This window comes from Cottoperca gobio, chromosome 8, assembly GCF_900634415.1.
Source record: "Cottoperca gobio chromosome 8, fCotGob3.1, whole genome shotgun sequence".
Taxonomy (NCBI): Eukaryota; Metazoa; Chordata; class Actinopteri; order Perciformes; family Bovichtidae; genus Cottoperca; species Cottoperca gobio.
The window spans coordinates 19,204,871-19,223,850 of NC_041362.1; the positions used below are offsets into that span (position 1 = coordinate 19,204,871).

Genomic DNA, 18,980 nt, shown 5'->3' on the forward strand with positions numbered 1-18,980 from the left:
CTTCTCCAGCTGGCCAGGGAAATGACGACAGAGCCGTTCATCCGCGCCAGTGATCTAATACTGCTGTATCCGACCTTATCCCCACAGCTAAACCAATATCCTCAACGCTACACGGGAAACCGGCAGAAATCTTAATGCCATGTTTCCTCGTAAGCTTGGAGAATTCCCCATTCACCATAGCGGCGAGACACCGGCAAGGGAAATCCCCACACACCTCACCCACCACACCCAAACGTACCAAACTATCACAAGTAACTTAAGTTAAAATAACACTCATTATTAAACAAAATAATCAAAAAGAAGAAACGATAAGCACACGCTCAGTTTCTCACTCGCACACAAACTCCCAGCATGCACTCCGAGAGAGAGAGAGAGAGAGAGAGAGAGAGGAGAGAGAGAGAGAGAGAGAGAGTTGTGAGCAACATTTCTCATCAGTCAGTGGTGGTGGATTTGTCAAGAGTACATTTGGATAAATAATTAATAAAATAGAAGCCAAGAACTGAGAGGGACTGACACTAAATAAGGTGAGTTGTATGAGTTATATGTTACCATAGCCCAATTATGTGTTTTATGTTTTTTTTTTTCAAATAACCTAAAGGTATTACATTTTACAATGAATTGAAACATAAGATTAAAATAACCAATGTTTGGTGATTTTACTTGAAAATAATTTGATCATGAAACATAATTAATTTAGTTTATATTCATTAACGACTCATTTCAGCTCCAGTTCATTCCTTACCATACCATTCTCCGTGTTTTAGTCGTGCCTTAAATCCATTAAGAAGCAGTTACAGTAACAGGGAACACAAGGTTAATGTTAATTTATGGGATTTTACACTTTAATGCTAATTTCTATGTCAGTCTTTATGTTTGAATGAATGCATTTGACTGGGAAAGTTCCTGCATGAGAGAACATTTAATTGTGCACATAGTGGAGGATGCTTTGCAAAGCTGGCAAAGATTAGTTTAAGGGGATTATCGGAGGCTAATGCACGTCTATTTACAGAGTCTGTGTTCACGTGCAAATCACCCGCAATACACCTCCACAATACTGATGTTTCCCTCTACAGCCGATGTGAAGTTTACGGTAATATAACCTTGAAATCCTGCAGCTGGGTGTTGGAGGACAAACTTGAGTGGACATTAGTTGGTTGTTTGCATCATGCCCATGTGATGCATGTGGAGTTTCTTGGCGCGTGTGGCTTTTTGTACAAAGCTGCAGATCTACAGCAAACAGTAGAAGGCTTTTATCTTAACTGCAGTGATCTTGTCCTACATTTCTTAAGAATATTATACAAGCAGCATGTATACAGGCCATTACAGGTCAGATGAAAACTGGCAGTTTTGAGGATTATATAAGCAAATTAAATATCAAAGGCAGAGGCATGTTTATAGAAACCTTGAATGAACAGTAGTAATATGATGCTCAGATTAGCATTATCTCAGCACAACGATCTCTTCTGTTACGGTTTCGGTGGGAACTCAAATAAAATCATGTTATTCTTTTAATTCATGCCCTTTCAACCTTTCCAGTGTAGAAGTTTTTTACTCAGATCTTCTGCAAAGAATTGGCAAAAACATAATTCTTTTCATGCAGAGTTTGTGCTATTTTGTAACATTTCTGAAATGTTGTAACACAAAAAATAAATGTCTTAAGGTAAGTAATCAACTGGGAAAGTTTCATGGTGATATCTATAAGTTTAAAATTTTTACCATATTCACCTGTCATGTCAAATTACCATTACATCTATGAAAGGACAAAACAGTAATGATAGTAGTAATAATATCATACTAAACTTTATTTATACAGTATCTTTCAGACACACAAAATAAAAGAGCACAGTTAAGAAATTAAAATACAATTGAATTAATATAATTAAAAATACATTAAAAAAGAGAAATAAATAAAATGCTCTCTCTGTGTCAGTTGAAAAAAAAAGCAAAACAAAATGAAACATGTTATTTTTCTAACCTTTCTAATGTAGAAGCTTTCCTCTCAGACAACCAAGTAAGTTATGCAACACTGATGCAATGTTATGTTAATAACATTAAATATTAAATAAATTGATATTAACATTGTTTGGGTTTACAATATGTCTAACTCAAGAATTGTTTTATTTTATTTTGATTGCTATATTGGGCCTTTTCTCCTTTACATTGTTAAAAATACAATGGCTTGGCTTTACTAATTCAAGTTGTCAACAAATACCAAAGTTGCTAACGTGTGCTTGTAAATACCTACAGTGGTGGGGCAGAGTGTAAGGAGCCTAATGGGGCCTCAGGTTTAACTCCGTGAGCTTTTAGACTGACAAAATCCCTCCGCCGGCTGTTCACCTCCAATCTGTCTGCAGGAGACAAGCAGCAGTCCAAAGCACACAGATATACACAATGTATAATCAAAGCCCAATAAAAGACACACATATTATACAGTATATAATATACAGGGAATCTTTGGCATTAAAAAAAAGGATTATCTACATGATTCAACAATTATCAAAATAGTTGCAAATTAACTTTCTGTTGGTTGATTAATTAACCATATGTTTCAGCTCTAAACTTACAATTAAACACATTACCAATTCCCACATTTGAACAAATAACTTTTTATTTAGGTACAGACAATATTTCTAGTATTGAACTGACCAGAGACCAGAAAATCAGTTTTTTTGTGTGTGGAAGTGGTTTAACTTGCATTATTAATAATAATAATAATAATAATAATACATTTTATTTATAGGCGCACTTTTCATTTGCGTAAACAAAACTCAAAGTGCTACAGAGTAAAAACGATGAGCAAAATATACATTTAAAAAAATAAAAATAAAAACATTTGATAGACAGACAAGACAACACTTTAAAGATGCGTTTTTAGGCCTGTTTTAAAAGCATCCACAGTCTGTGGTGTCCTCAGATGTTCAGGGAGAGCATTCCACAGTCTGGGAGCGGCAGAGCAGAAGACACGATCTCCCATGGTTTTGAGCTTGGTCCTGGGGGGAAGGAGGAGGTTGGCCTTTACAGACGTTTCTTGTGGAGGTTTGGGGGGTGAGCAGTTCTCTGAGGTAGGATGGAGCATTTCCGTGAATGCACTGATGGGTGTAAAGGGAGATTTTATAATCAATCCTGAGTGAGACCGGGAGCCAGTGCAGTGATTTGAGGATGGGTGTGATGTGTTTGTACTTTCGCACTCTCATCAGGATCCTAGCAGCGCTGTTCTGGATGTATTGCAGCTTCTGGATGTTTTTGCTAGGAATTCCGATGAGAAGTGCAGTTGCAGTAGTCAAATCTGGAGGAGACAAATGCATGGACAAGCTTTTCAGCATCTGACAGAGAGAGTGTGGGGCGGTGTTTGGCAATATTTTTGAGGTGGTAGAAGGAGTTCTTGCATGTTTGTCTGATGTGGGCCACAAAGGTCAGGTGAGGATCCATTTTAACACCCAGATTGGTGACTGTTGATGAGAGTGGAATGTTCTGACCGGAGAAGGTGATGCAGGTTATGAAGGAGGACTGGACCTGATGTGGGGTGCCAACTAGAAGGGCTTCGGTCTTAGTGCTGTTTAATTGGAGGAAATTGTGCTTCATCCACGCCTCTATCTCCTCCAGGTAGGTGGTTAATGTGGATGATGGCAGAGATGCAGAGGGGTTTGGGTTAGTTCTGATGTAGAGTTGTGTGTCATCAGCATAGCAATGGAACGATATTCCATGCCGGTTGATAACACGACCAAGGGGGAACATGTAGATGGTGAAAAGGGTGGGGCCCAGGACAGATCCTTGAGGGACACCACAGGTGACAGAGTGTGTTTGTGATTTTGACACTCCCTAGGTGACATGCTTAGTCCTCCCAGTGAGATATGAGGTGAACCACTTTAGGGCCGAGTGAGAGAGTCCGATTGTGGAGTGAACACGGTTGAGGAGGATGTCATGATCAACGGTATCAAATGCTGCAGTTAGATTAAGGAGGATGAGGAGAGATGGAGATCCGGCGTCAGCTGTCATCAGCAGATCGTTGGTGACCCTAACATAATACGTCACGTACATCAAGTTACATCCAGTTTGTTGTTGATAAGTTTTGTTTAATATGTCAGACATTGCTCTTTTCTACAGTGTGTTATTATAAAAGGCAGTTGTCATATTTTGACAAACCATGTCTACGTTGATGGGACCTTTTTGTGCCAGTTAGTTGTTATTCACTTTATACATTTGCTTTTTAGATCCTTAAAATCCTTCTAATGTACCTTCAAACCAGTTTCTCCATTTTTTTGTGGAGCATTCTTTTTTTTAACCCAGAGCTCCCTCACAACATATTGCTCCAAATAAATTTCAGTCTTCTAATCTTTGGTTTCTCAAACTAAATGATGTAATTGTTGGGAGAATCTCATCCTGCATTGTCCAGACAGAGACACAATGGGGGGCTGTGGCTCAGGAGGTAGCGTGGTTGACCACCAGTCGGAATAGTAGCCCATGTGTGAATGTGTGTGAATGGGTGAATGCTGACATGTGTTGTGAAGTTGTCGCAAAAGATTGGAAAAGCGCTACATAAATGCTGACCAGGTTTCTGACTCACTGATGTAAGATTTTGGCAGCAGTCCAGCCTAAATCTGCTGTGACCCAGATAACTACTGTGGTCATCATCCTGATTTCGGGGTGTTCTGAACTTGAGATAAAATGTCATTATGCAACATACAGAGTCCTGGCAGAGAACACAGAATGACACAACCTTCAATGGATGCTTTTATCCAACGCTCTTACAGTACCACTAGTAGACTTAGACTGATATCATCAAATATGCTTTCACTTTCATTTACCTGTGGGCCCATCAGCTCATTTAATTGTATTTTATTTTGTAAATTGGCTGCTCCTTCAAAACCCTAATGTATGTCATGTGTATTTAAATCAAAAACAGTTTCAGGGGCTTGTGCACTTAGAAAGTTCTGGGTCAAAAACAGTGAGTACTTGTAGTAATTTCCCATGGAAATGAAATGATTGAACAATATTTAATTGCTAATATGGACATATTTGGCACTACAAAGACACAAAATACTACTGAATTGTAAAAAAAATCCCATATCAGTACTGCAAATCCATAAAAAACACCACTGTGAAATGATAAAAGATGTGTCTTACCTCTGGCACAAGATGGTCACTGACTAAGAGTTAAAACTCACCTTTTTACCTTTTAACACTGAGATCACTCAAAACTGGAAGCCCTACAATTTCATCTCAGCTTCAGTGATCAAAGAAAAGTTTAATGTTTTGTGAAATGGGCTTATTTGCTTTCTTGCTGAGAGTTGGATGAGAAGATTGATACCACTGTGACCGCTGCATGTTTTTATATGAAGCTATAGCTAGCAGTGGTTAGATGTTAGCAATAGAACAATTTATGGTGCGTTATGTACTGGACGGGTCTACTCTTTGGACAAAGGTCTGGACTCTTTAACGCATTCATGGACTAGTTATTGGCTCTAAGCAGTTGCCAAGCAACTAGCAGACTCAGGAACTTCCAGTGCCTGGTCCATGGATATATAAATCAAATTCTAATTTATTTATATAGCCCAATATCACAAATTAGACATTTGTCTCAGTGTGCTTTACAGACCGTACAGCATACGACACCCTCTGTCCTTAGACCCTCGCACCGTACAAGGAAAATCTTCCTAAAAGAAACCCGACAATTAAAGGGGGAGAAATGGAAGAAACCTCAGGGAGAGCAACTGAGGAGGGATCCCTCTCCCAGGACGGACAGACGTGCAATAGATGTCGTGTCTACAGGATAAACAACATAGTACAAATACAACATCCATTTGATGTTGTGATTCAAAAAGAAAAAGTATGCATGAATCCAGGATAATGTCAAAAAGGCTTCCCGGTGTCCGGCAGGACCAGGGCAGCAGGCGCAGCCACAATTCCTGATCCTGACGTAAACTTTATCAGTGGCAACCTGCCACATGAGAAACACAGAAACTCCGGGGATGATGCCCCGGATACTGAGTTAGTAACATACATTTATATAAATGCATACAGATAGAGAGGAGGGGAGAGAGAGGGAGGAGAGAGGAAGAGTAGGAGGAGAGCAGGGAGGTGTCCCCTGGCAGTCTAAGCCTATAGCAGCATAACTAAGGGCTGATCCAAGGCAAGCCTGAGCCAGCCCTAACTATAAGCTTTATCAAAAAGGAAAGTCTTTAGCCTGCTCTTAAATGTGGAGAGGGTGTCTGCCTCCCGAACACAAACTGGAAGCTGGTTCCACTGGAGAGGAGCTTGATAGCTGAAGGCTCTGGCTCCCATTATACTCTTAGAGACTCTAGGAACTACAGGTAGCCCTGCAGTCTGGGAGGGCAATGCTCTAGTTGGTTTATAAGGTACTATGAGATCTTTAAGATATGCTGGAGCCTGACCATTAATTGCTTTGTAAGTCAGGAGAAGGATTTTGAATTCTATTCTGTATTTTACCAGAAGCCAGTGCAGAGCAGCTAATACAGGAGTAATATGATCCCGTTTCCTATTTCTTGTCAATACACGTGCCGCTGCATTTTGGATCAACTGTAGGGTCTTAAGCAACTTTTTGGGACAACCTGATAGCAATGAGTTGCAGTAATCCAGCCTTGAAGTAACAAATGCATGGACTAGTTTTTCTGCATCATTTTGAGACAGGATGTGTCTTATTTTTGCAATGTTACGTAGATGAAAGAAGGCAGTCCTTGAGATTTGTTTTATGTGGGAGTTAAAAGATAGATCCTGATCAAAGATAATGGCAAGATTCCTTACGGTGGTTCTGGAGGCCAAATTAATGCCATCCAGAGTTTCTATGTCATTAGAAAATGCGTTTCGGAGGCGTTTAGGGCCAAGTATAATAACTTCAGTTTGGTCTGTGTTTAACATCAAAAAGTTGCTACACATCCAAGTTTTTATGTCCTTAAGGCATGCTTGAAGTTTAGATAATTGATTGGTTTCATCTAGTTTAATATATATAATTGGGTATCATCCGCATAACAATGAAAGTTTATAGAGTGGTTCCTTATAATATTGGCCAAAGGAAGCATATATAAGGTAAATAGAATGGGTCCAAGTACAGAACCTTGCGAGACTCCAAGACTGACTTTGGCTGTCATGGAGGATTTATCGTTAACACATACAAATTGAGATTGCTCAGATAAATAGGACTTGAACTAGCTTAGTGGTCATTGGTAACTTTCACCGTCTCTGTGATATGATGAACTCTAAATCCAGATTGAAAAACTTCAAATAAATGATTATTATGTAAAATAAATCACACAACTGTTTTGCGACTGCTTTCTCAAGGATCTTAACGAGAAAGGGAAGGTTAGATATTGATCTATAGATGGCTAAAACCTCTGGATCAAGACTGGGTTTTTATATGAAGTGGTTTTATTACAGCTACTTTAAATGATTGTGGTACGTAGCCAGATATTTACCTCCTCCCCCTGGGCACAATCCTCCGTCACCATGGCATCCACTTTCACTGCTATGCTGACGACACGCAAGTCTATATCTCAACCAAACCCACCACCGCCCTCCCCCCACCTGCCTCACCACCTGCTTCCAGGACATCAGGAGCTGGATGAGCAGGAACTTCCTGAAGCTAAACGGTAGCAAAACTGAGGCCCTGCTCATCGGCTCAAAAAACACCCTTTCCAAAATCCTAACCACCCCACCCCCCAAACATCATGATCGACGGCTTCACTGTATCCTTCACCAGCCAAGTCAAAAGCCTTGGCGTCATCCTGGACAGCACCCTTTCGTTTGCACCCCACAAAAAACATCACCCGGACTGCCTTCTTCCATATCCGCAACATTTCCAGACTCCACCCATCCCTGTCACAATCCAGCACTGAAATCCTGGTTAATGCATTTGTCACATCCCGGATTGACTACTGTAATGCTATCCTCTCTGGCCTACCCAAAAAAAATACTAAACAGACTCCAAATCATTCAGAACTCGGCTGCCCGGATCATTACCCGCACCAAATCGTCTGACCACATCACCTCCATCCTCATCCAACTTCACTGGCTCCCTGTTCAGCACCGGATTGATTACAAAAAATCCTCAGCCGGACTCCTGACTGTCCCCACCTCTCACCTTAGCACCATGGGAGCCAGGGCTTATAGCTGCCCCGCGCCCAGGGTCTGGAATTCTCTGCCTCCACACATCTTTAAAATCCCACTTCAAAACCCACCTGTTTAAACTGGCCTACTCACTCTAAAACACAACCAACTTGTTATCACAGATCCTCCTTTCACTCCACACTCTTGTCTTGCCTGTTTTATCTATGTCGGTTTGACTAATTTGTTTTCCGTCTTTGTTTTAGATGTTTTAACTTTTAAATGCACTGTAAGGTGACCTTGGGTGTCCTGAAAGGCGCCTCTAAGTAAAATGTATTATTATTATTATTATTGTTTTTATTATTATTATTATTATTATTATTATTATTATTATTAGATAATAGAGACAGGTTGATCATATTTAATAACGAGGTGTTAATTAAGGGTAACATTTCTTTAAACAACTTAGTAGGAATTGGGTCTAAAAGACAGATTGATAGCTTAGCCTTAGACTACGAGATTGTTGAAGTTAGTTGGTTAAGGTAAAACAATCTAAATATATTTCAGGTGTTACAGCTGTTTTTGAGGTTCCGGAGGTTGAGAGTCCGCCTGGAATGCACAGATTTGATTGGCATTGAGTAGCATCACGTGGGATGGCTTAACTCGCATGCAATTGGTCTGTGAGTTTCCTGAACCGCTAAACCAGTGCCTTAAAAACGAAAAAAGCTGCGCCAGTTAAAATGGAAGCGCCGTCACAATTGAAAATCCCTCAATAATATATTGATTATAGGTCCGGGTCCGGATAGGTCGCCATCTGGGTCCGGACTCGGACCGCGGTCTGCCTGTTAGTGACCCCTGGTTTACATGGTGTGGTGAACCCTCTGTATTTACTCTGGTGAAGTCTTCTCTTGATTGTTGACTTTGACACAGATACACCCACTGTACCTCCTGGAGAGTGTTCTTGATCTGGCCAACTGTTGTGAAGGAGAAGAATTCTTCTGTCTTCCACCACAGTTGTCTTCTAGGTCTTTTGGTGTTGCTGAGCTCACCAGTGCGGACAAGGCCGTTGTAATTCCACAGTTTTGTCACTGCAAAAACTGGCTTCAAATCCTGCCGCTGTTCCTGGGTGTTTGGCCTGTCCAAGAAATACATGTTTTGTTTTATTTTTGTTACCTTTTAACAGAGGCAGGCTACCTGTAGCCCCTCTTTGTGCTAGGCTACGCTAACTGGCTGCTGGTAGTAGCTTCACTTTTATCACACATGAGAAAGGCATCAATCTTCTCATCTAACTTCCCTCTAGAGAGCAAATTACTCAATCAATCAACCAGCCTATCTATCCATCCATCCATCCATCTATCAGTATGTCTGTCTGTCCGTCTGTCCGTCTGTCCGTCCATCTATCTATCATCTAATTTAACTTCCCGCTAGAGAGCAAATTACTCTGTCTGTCTGTCTATCTATCTATCTATCCATCCATCCATCCATCCATCCATCCATCCATCCACACTGAGGTCTCCCTCTCTAATCCTCTGTTTATGCAGTCCAGGGAGATAAAAGGTTTAATGCAACACAGCTCGCCACCTAAATCACATCTCATTATGGAAATATGATGTGTATGTACATCTGTGTGTGTAGCCTCTCTCTATTCCAGCTGTCATGAGGGAGGATAAGTAACAGACAACAGAGGGGAGGAGTGAAGGAGAGATGATGGGCAGAGAAAGGGGAGGAGAAGTCGAGAGGCAAACTGTCCTTAATTTGTTTAAGCCGAGGGATTTTTGGATTACCTTTGGCAATTAATCTTGTTACATCGCTGCACAGCGACATGTCTACTGTGGGGCGCATATGTGTGTTTAAATGTCAGTGTGCCTACGAAGTGCAACAACTGACAGACGGAACTCTTTACAGGGTACAAAAGTACTTTAGAGATTGTCATGATGAAACTCATATATTTACTTATTTTATGATCAGGACCACAGGCAGGGATTTGGCAGAAGATAAGGTTTATCTTCTGCCAAATCTGCGTTCAGCTTTCTAATGACTTTATGCACCTTTTAAGCCTGATATCTTACTGAGTATATTACTGATGGTGTGCCTTGCTGTCAAAAAGTCAGAGGGATTATTATGTGCAAGCAATGAGCTGCAGAGCTCAGTTTAACTCTTTCTTGACACACATGGAAGGTAAGCAGGGAAGAATGAAAGGTAAAGGAGGAAGAGAAGAAGAAGCAAGCAACAAGGGAAGTAGGGAAGTGGAGGAGGACAAATGGAGAAAGGATGCAGCTGTGGAAGAGAGGCAGAGAAATGTAATTATTGTGTTTATGTAGAAGAAAGATATTGTAAATTAAGCTTGGAATAATTCCGTGCACCGTTAGATCAATAATATACGCGTTTAGTTTATTTAATAAAAGAGCATCTGTTCAATGTGAAAAGTGAGTTGCGGTGCTCTGTTGGGGGTGCGCAGCGCCCCTCCAAGACAATGGTAGGGGAAACAATGAGGTTATTCAGATCATACCATTTTTTAAGCTAACCTCCTGATTTGTGTTTATATCGTCAGTTAGAGAAACTGTAGTTAGGAAAAACAACATTTCATTTTGAATATTGAGGGTAGAAGTATAGAGGTGCAAATAATAAAATACACAAGTAAAGTACAAATACTTCCAAAGTGTACTGAAGCCCTGTACTTAATGTACTCCTCTGGTTCACGTTATCCAAAAAGCTATCCAGCCGGTAACTGGTTCTTTGCTAGCCAGTTTGCTAATGAGCTTAGTTTTCACACATTATTTCAAGGTGGTTAGCCCCAGTGCTAACGTCTAGTCACACCAGATTAATAGCCTAAATTAGCTACTGTTGTTGTGCTACCTAGCTGTAGCAGTTTGTTGTAACCAATCCAACAAAGAACGTAAGTTATAGCTCCTATAAAATTAGCTTTAGCGATTGTATTGGTGTTCGTCAAGAGAGGCCGTGGTTTACAGTGATTTTAAAACAGCTAAGGGGCGTTGTTAGGAACAATGTGTAGAGTAAAATCACTAAAACACAGCCATAAGTGGCTTATTGCATTATTAAATGGTGGGGTGATTATTAACATATCACCATTAATTGTGCAATTGTTGAAGTAATGTTCAATCATGTTAGCACACCTCTTTCCTGGTAGAAAGGTGTTTGTCTCTGGACACCTGTATACCTGACGTTAGGAGAAAGAAAAAAAAAGTTCTCATCATGTTGCAGTTATTATAACCAAACATGCAAATGCTGCTTACACATGATTGCAAGAGTTGAATATAATGTATTGTTGTATTTTTACATTGTGGTATTGCTACTTTAAAGTAAAAGATTTGAGTACTTCCTCCACCTCGAATTTCATACCATTATTTGACTTCTTTTTCAGTAAATCCTCATTAAAACATAAGCATTTGTCCCTGATGTGTGTTAGTCTCTGTGAGATGCTTGAAACTAAAGAGTGGCTGAATGGTGAGAGCAGGAGAATGATGCGACAGAGAAGATTAAAGAGATTAAAACTAGGTGAAAGGTCAAATAGCATGAAGTTTAAATGAAGGACACATCGAAGAGAGAACAAATGTGTTGTTCACTCTGGTGGTCGGTACTATTAAAGTCTTCAAACTTGATTTGGAGATTACAAAGTCACTGACCGTTTGTTGTCTGCTCTCCTTTTGATTTCACAGAGCAGTGATGCGATTGGTCAGCGTGACCGGGGCGCGGCTCCGCAGGGCGGCCGAGGAGGAGGAGAAGAGGGAGCCTCCTCCACCGCACCATTCCAACCACCAGTTTGCCAGCATGAAGAACAAGTTCTTCAATGAGCTCACGCACCTGCCAAGTGAGCACACATACAAATGCACATCTACATGGAAAATATACACAAAATACTCACATAAAAACAACACAAACACACTTATGCTCATACCTGTTTATGCACATGCACATACCCCAACTAAATTCAATTTGTGTTCTCAAAGACTAAATTATTTAAGCAATGTACAAAGAATTAGGCCCTGTATAGTTTAATTAAGGGGGAGGTCAACCGTTTTACATTTACTGTATATAAAGTAGGGATGGGAGTTGATAAGATTTTATTGATTCCATATTAATTACAAGCAGCACTGTTGACATCTTTCTTCTTGAAATGAAACCGCACTTTGGACCGTTTCTTGTTTGACCACATGACATTGAGTTTTTGCAACACACAACCGTCAAAAAATCATGACAATTTTGATCTTAAGAATTAAGAACCAGTTGTGGATTCTCATCCCTAGCATAAGGCTCCGTTTACTTGCCTGTAAAAACAGCTGTGTAATGTCTGCTGAAGGCTCTGGATTAACTTTGTTTGGTTGAAGATAATAACCCTGATATTTTCATTTTGTGGTCTAAAATATTTTTACAAAAAGCCTTTGATTTTGACTATTCTTGCCCCTCCCCCAACTTTATGGAAGTAAAATATTAAATCACTGAAGTTCCTTTAATGACGTTAATGCCAAACGGAGGAGGTTACAGATCGCAGTGGAAGTACACATGACTCAACAATAAGTAAACATACCGCTTGCATTCATGTCGTATTGGACATATGAATCAAACAGGATACATGAGTACTTGTGTGGCCATAACATTTTGAATTTTGTTCTGGGCTCAAAACTATTGAAGCCAGTTGAGCAGATAAACATGTGCATTCAGAGACCCACAGACACATAACAATCAATCTATAATTTATGTACCATCATCTAGCCATCATGTCATCTCATTTTCAATCCTCATGTTTGTCATTTCTTTATTCTGTCCTCTCTCATCTCTTCATATGACCACTCTGCTCTGCTCTTCAAGATCATAAACTCAAGAGTAAGTCCATCTGCTGTCTTGTGCCATTCAGTTTTTCCTGTTTTAAAGAAAATGTGTGTCACAGGTGAAAACCTTGTACCTTTTGAATTTTTTAAAGGAATAAAAAATTAAATAAAATCTATAGCATTAAAATGATCGTCTCTGATATGTCAGAGGTTTCTCTCATCCAACAGTGGTTACCAAATTGTATTTGGCTAAAATTGATATTTTTTACAATAACAATGTATTAAGTGACAATGTGAAAGGGGTTGCTCTGATGAATAACAACCAAAATGTGCAGCTCCTCTTTGCTGTATGGAGTTTTGGTTCACTCTCAGCGCTCTTAAACTTGTTTTTAGCCACAGCATGCAGCTGTTTTCAGCTAAAAAGCTCTAAAAACCTACTGTACACTGCCAGCAGCAGACAAACACAGTTAGCTGGTGAACATGCTGAGCATTAAGCTGCTAAATAGGAGTTGATACAGACCAAGCAGAGTGAGTATTGATCAGATTCACAAACTGAGAGTCCATGCTATGAAAATGCTAGCATGCTGATGGTATGATGTTTACTATGTTCACCATCTTAGATAAGCATGTTAGCATTTTAACATTTGATAAATACTACTAAAAACCAAGTATAGTTGGGGCTGATGGGAATGTCATTAGTTTCACAGGTAGTTTATAAAGTTCTTTGAAAAAATGCTTTGGTTTTTTATTATTATTAAATATTATTTGAATGTATATATTTGGAGCCGTGTGCCTTTCCTAAATTCCATGTTAATCCTGCTTGTTCCATCAATGTATCCACAACGCTTCTTACAATGTTTTTAAAGTGGTTTTCCAAGTGTCCAGCTTACCTCAGTATGAATTAAACCACTCACCCAGGCAGTGTCACCGTTGTCTCCTATTAAACTTTACAGTACCAACCTGCCTTTCTCCTTCCTCTTCCTCCTTTCACCAGTGCCCATGTGGGCAGTGGGAGCCATTGTGTTCGTGGTCCTTGCCCTTATCGTCTGCATGGGATTCTGCATCTACAAGAAGTGCATTAGTAAGGGCAAGAAGCCCAAGAAGGTCCGTGAGAGGAAGGGAGGACGAGGGCGGAGGAAGAAGGACAAGGACGGAGAGGACGGAGATGATAAGAAGGTGAGAAATGGGATGGAGGCCGGCGTATTCCTGAGTTGGTAATTCTGCTACCAATGTGGTTGCAGAAGAATTTTGTCAAATATTTATTACTACACAGATTTTCCCTAGTAAACAGAGTTTGAAGTTGACAGAGTAAATAAAGTTGATTGAGTAAATTGAAGAAATGCATCATGGGTTGAAGGACTAGTTCCCATTGTTTGCTAAGGTATAGTTTGACATTTTGGGAAATGGGCTTTTTCTCTCATTCAGAGAGTTAGATGAGAAGATAGATTCCACCTTCATGTCTGTAGGACAAATATGTAGCTGCAGCCAGCAGCTAATTAGCTTAGCTTAGCACAATGACTGGAAACTGGGGGAAACAGCTAGCCTGGCTCTAAAGGTACAAAATGCTGGTGCTAGTAAGCACATTTTGTTACCTTTAGAGCCAGACTAGCTGTTTCCCCCTAATTCCAGTCTTTATGCTAAGCTAACCAGCTCCTGGCAGTATCATCATATTTAATGTACAGCCATGAGTGTAGCATCAATTTTGTCATCTAACTCTCGGCAAAAAAGTGAATAAGCATATTTCTCAAAATGCGGAGCTATTCCTTTAAGGGCAGGTCAAACGATGAAGACATGTGTATCAGAAGAAGTACATAGCTGACTAAACCCTCCACAGGCCAACAGATGGAGTTAGCAGCAGTGAGAGCTGCACTGTCTGTATCTGATCGCAATCACTGCTTCACTGTCTACAGCTGTTTGGCTTTTGTCCAGGTTGAGACTAGTAATAGATGAATTGACAGCTTAAACGATGCACAAAAGCCAAAAGAGATGACGGAGTCACAGCTGCTGTTGCCTTGGGATTAGAGAAGCTTGTGGTAACAAGCATCAATATAGAATATAGATTATTTCAAAGAATGAAGTTAAAACTTTACCTAAAAATAAAATTATCTGTATCTTTTTTATTTATGCTTATAATTCTACTGCTTGTTCGTGATTATTGATAGTATGATCTTTAACGGTCGGCTATCATGAGGAAAAACCACAATGGAACCTTAAAGGTGCCCTGTGGAGCTTTATTGTAAACAAACAAGAGTAATATTCACAAATGTTGCTCACCAAAACACGTGAATACAATTCCTTGCTCATTAAACATTTGCAATGACCATTTTGTTGAACATTTTGATCAAAAACTTGCCGACATTTTGACAAACAAAATGGGGGCCCACTCATAAAAACATTGCTCTGTAGTGCTACTACAAAAACTTCACTGTTTATTTTTAAGACCGAGGCCTCCACAAAAAAGTGAATCTCATGTAAGTTTCACTGTATGGTCAATGTAGACTCCTTCTGAACTAAATATAAGTGTCTAATAACAGGAATATAAGTGCTTTGCAGAGACTGGAGCATATCACAGGAACTTGAATATGAAATGTGTGAGCTTCATAAAAGTGTCTGTTAACTGCGAACCATGCTTTGTGTCTTCCAGGAGGGAGAGGAAGGGAAGGAAGACGAGGAGAAAGAGAGCTATGGCAAGCTGGAGTACTCCCTGGACTATAACTTTAATGATAACCAGGTACACACATAGACACCTGCACATACACACCAATATCCAACTTCCCAAACCAAAGAATGAATGAGCCCAACAATAGAAGGACTGTGATGATGCCCTTTATTCTGAAAAGACAGCTCCGTTTAATCAGGATTTGGGACTCAGGAATGCCTACAGTTAAACTTATGTCCTCTTCCTTCTCCAGCTGATAGTCGGCATCCTCCAGGCTCAGGACCTTGCAGCCATGGACATCGGCGGGACCTCAGATCCCTATGTCAAAGTCTACATGCTGCCGGACAAGAAGAAAAAGTTTGAGACCAAAATCCAGCGCAAGAACCTCAGTCCAGTCTTCAATGAGACCTTCACCTTTAAGGTCTTTACATCCATACTGGAAACCTTGTTGAGTAGCCAAACATTATGATGAAATAGTTTTAAAACTATCCAGCATCTTAAAGCATCTAAAGCACTTCAGAGTTAACCTTCTTTTGTTTTGTACCATCTCTCTCTAGATACCTTATAGTGAGTTAGGTGGTCAGACTCTGGTGCTGCAGGTGTTTGACTTTGACCGTTTTGGTAAGCATGACGTCATCGGCGAGATCAAGATTCCCATGAACAGTATAGACCTCGCACAGCCAATACAAGAATGGAAGGATCTGGTTGGAGGAGAGAAAGAGGAGGTACACGATTTCTTTGACATCTACTGAAACATATAATGAATCTAACGGTTATCACCAACATTTAAAGCAACCAAAGCACTGTGCAATGTGACAATTCATCCATGCATATGTTGTCCCTGACAGCAAGAAAAGCTGGGTGATATCTGCATTTCCCTTCGTTACGTCCCCACGGCCGGTAAGCTAACGATTAACATCATGGAAGCCAAGAACCTGAAGAAGATGGATGTCGGAGGACTGTCGGGTGAGCACACATACTTGCATGCATGCTTGTACTAAAGACTAGTAATGGATGGCAGTTACGGTTTTCCTGCTGGCAATTGACCCTTCCTAACTCCTCGGGCACGATACTGATTAAGACCCAAATTGTCTTGTCTTATAGCAACAGTAACTAAAGGGGGTGGGATTTTGGATTGGTCAATTCTGAGCCACTGTCTGATGACGTGTCTCTGTCTCAGATCCCTTTGTTAAGGTGGTGCTGCAGCACAATGGGAAGCGCCTGAAGAAGAAGAAGACGTCAGTCAAACAAAACACTCTGAATCCTTACTTCAATGAGAGTTTTAGCTTCGAGATCCCCTTCTCCCAGGTCCAGGTTTGTACACTGCACAAGGAACACCTTTCAGTAGCATGGAATATATAATGTAATGTATGTCAATATAATGAAATCTAAATATATATATATATATATATATATATATATATATAGCCTGCAGAAGAATTTTGTCAAACCATTGCTTCTCTTTCACTTCTGTCTCCACGTACAGAAAATCCAGGTGGTAATTACTGTGTACGACTACGACAAGCTGGGCAGCAACGACGCCATTGGCAAGTGCTGGATGGGCTACGGCGCCTCAGGCGTCGGGTTACGCCACTGGTCAGACATGCTGGCCAATCCCAGGCGTCCTGTGGCCCAGTGGCACACGCTACTGACAGAGGAGGAGGTGGATGCTGCTTTGAAGGCCCCAATACGCTAAACACACTCACACACACATATGTACTGTATACACCATCATCTGCATAGGAGGAGTATTCTTTCATTTGATACCAAACAACTCTAGGTTTTATGAAATTCCTTTTGTAATATTTCATTTGGGGATTTCTTTATATGAATACATGTGTGCTTTATATTGTTTGGAATACATACTATTGAAATGTGCACAAACGCATGTGTACTTGCAGCACACTCGAATTACGGATAAATACATATAAAAAACAGATTAAAGAAAGATTCAAAATTAAAGGAGAATATCTTGACTTTTATACCCTAAAAACTCTGCATACTATACCTCCCATAATGCAACTTGATAGTCTTTGATATTATTGATTTATGCCCTTCCTGCCTGGTGAATGTCTTAATTTTTCGAAGTTAGTTCATAACACAGGTGTTCTGTTAAAAAGCCCTTTGCCAGAATACACTGATGACATCATCAACGTTATTTTCTCAGACGTTCAAAAGCTTCCGCAGTCACAGAAAACATTATACAACGAGTTGCCCCTTTAATACTTTAATTTACTTCCTTGACAACCTGTATTTTGCTGAGCTACACCTCCTTTAATGTAATCGATGTCCTTGTTGTCTCAAGGTTAAAATGTCCTTATCCAGCATAGGTAAACGGTGGTATTGTCAAATTAATTTGGATAATATATTATGAAAAAGACAGAAAAACACATCATGTTTTTCTATTTGAAAAACTCTCAACTGCTGTTGCAGAGCTGTATCTTCTTCTTCATGTTCTCTTTTCCTTAAGTTTAGCCCGATAACTCTCTTATGTTCAAACAGTCTGAACATTTCCTGTGAAATGTATTATATGTAGTTACATGTTTTTACTGATTATTGGTCTCTTTGTGGCTCCTTCTGTGCTTGTGTTGGAATGAGTGGAGATCCTGCTTGGGGTGTCTGGTGAGTGGCATTTTGATGTTTGCGGTTTCGCTTTCGATACTTACAATGTGATTGTAAATAGCTGAAAAAATAAAGCGTTTCCAAACAATGACAGATGGTTCGACTGATGGATGGATTTACACACACACACACACACACACACACACACAACACACACACACACACACACACACACACACACACACACACACACACACACACACACACACACACACACACACACACACACACAAACACACACACTATAATACCGTCATGTGTGAACATGATATCTCTTCATTTGCACACAAGCACAAAGTCACACACACAGCAGTCAAATCAGTTAAATGCATCATTTCCTTTTGAAAGATCTATTTGAACCATAACATATTTATGATATATCATGCTTCAGAATGGGATTATACCCTCTAATACAATACAATACAGTGATCTAATTATGAATGTTGAGGCTTTTTCTGGATAAACTGTGGACTTCACATTCCAAAGGCAACGAAGCGCTCACTGATACATTTATTTCAGTGAAGTGTGTGTGCATGTGCGTATGTGTGTGTGTGTGTGTGTGTGTGTGTGTGTGTGTGTGTGTGTGCGCGATGCAGTGAGTGAAAGACTGGATTAACACTGTGTCCTCTTTAGTCCTTGTGTCACGCAGTGATCCAATAATGTGAGGCAGGAATTAAAGGGGGGGGGCGGGCATACAGGAAACATAATTACCCCAGACAGGAGACAGAAGAAACAGAAGGAAAACAGTGTTTGCATTGTGGCCTTTAAAGTGAGGCTATGTAAGTTTTGAAAGAAAAAAGAAACAATCTTTCAATAAATAAAACATTTAAATCATAGGCAATAAAATGAACCCT

General features: G+C 40.1%; 1 protein-coding gene across 2 annotated transcripts; it reads left to right on the forward strand.

Annotated features, from left to right (window-relative positions):
- The first annotated feature begins 407 nt into the window (after positions 1–407).
- syt5a (synaptotagmin Va) lies at positions 408–18,070 on the forward strand. Of its 2 annotated transcripts, XM_029438006.1 has the most exons (10): positions 408–524; positions 11,736–11,887; positions 12,886–12,900; positions 13,840–14,021; positions 15,490–15,576; positions 15,758–15,925; positions 16,062–16,229; positions 16,353–16,470; positions 16,685–16,818; positions 16,991–18,070. In XM_029438006.1, the coding sequence occupies exons 2-10, from the start codon at positions 11,743–11,745 to the stop codon at positions 17,198–17,200; spliced, it is 1,227 nt and encodes a 408-aa protein (XP_029293866.1). In that variant the 5' UTR covers positions 408–524; positions 11,736–11,742; the 3' UTR covers positions 17,201–18,070. The 2 variants fall into 2 exon arrangements, with proteins under 2 accessions (XP_029293866.1, XP_029293865.1); XM_029438005.1 differs by lacking the exons at positions 408–524; positions 11,736–11,887; positions 12,886–12,900 and adding an exon at positions 13,327–13,373.
- The last annotated feature ends 910 nt before the right edge of the window (positions 18,071–18,980 follow it).

Excerpts from the sequence above, each read along its gene's own strand:
- syt5a (XM_029438006.1), top strand. The coding sequence starts at position 11,743 with ATGCGATTGGTCAGCGTGACCGGGGCGCGGCTCCGCAGGGCGGCCGAG. Across the intron at positions 15,926-16,061 it reads ATGAGACCTTCACCTTTAAG|ATACCTTATAGTGAGTTAGG; the intron begins GTCTTTACATCC and ends ATCTCTCTCTAG. Across the intron at positions 16,819-16,990 it reads TCCCCTTCTCCCAGGTCCAG|AAAATCCAGGTGGTAATTAC; the intron begins GTTTGTACACTG and ends CTCCACGTACAG.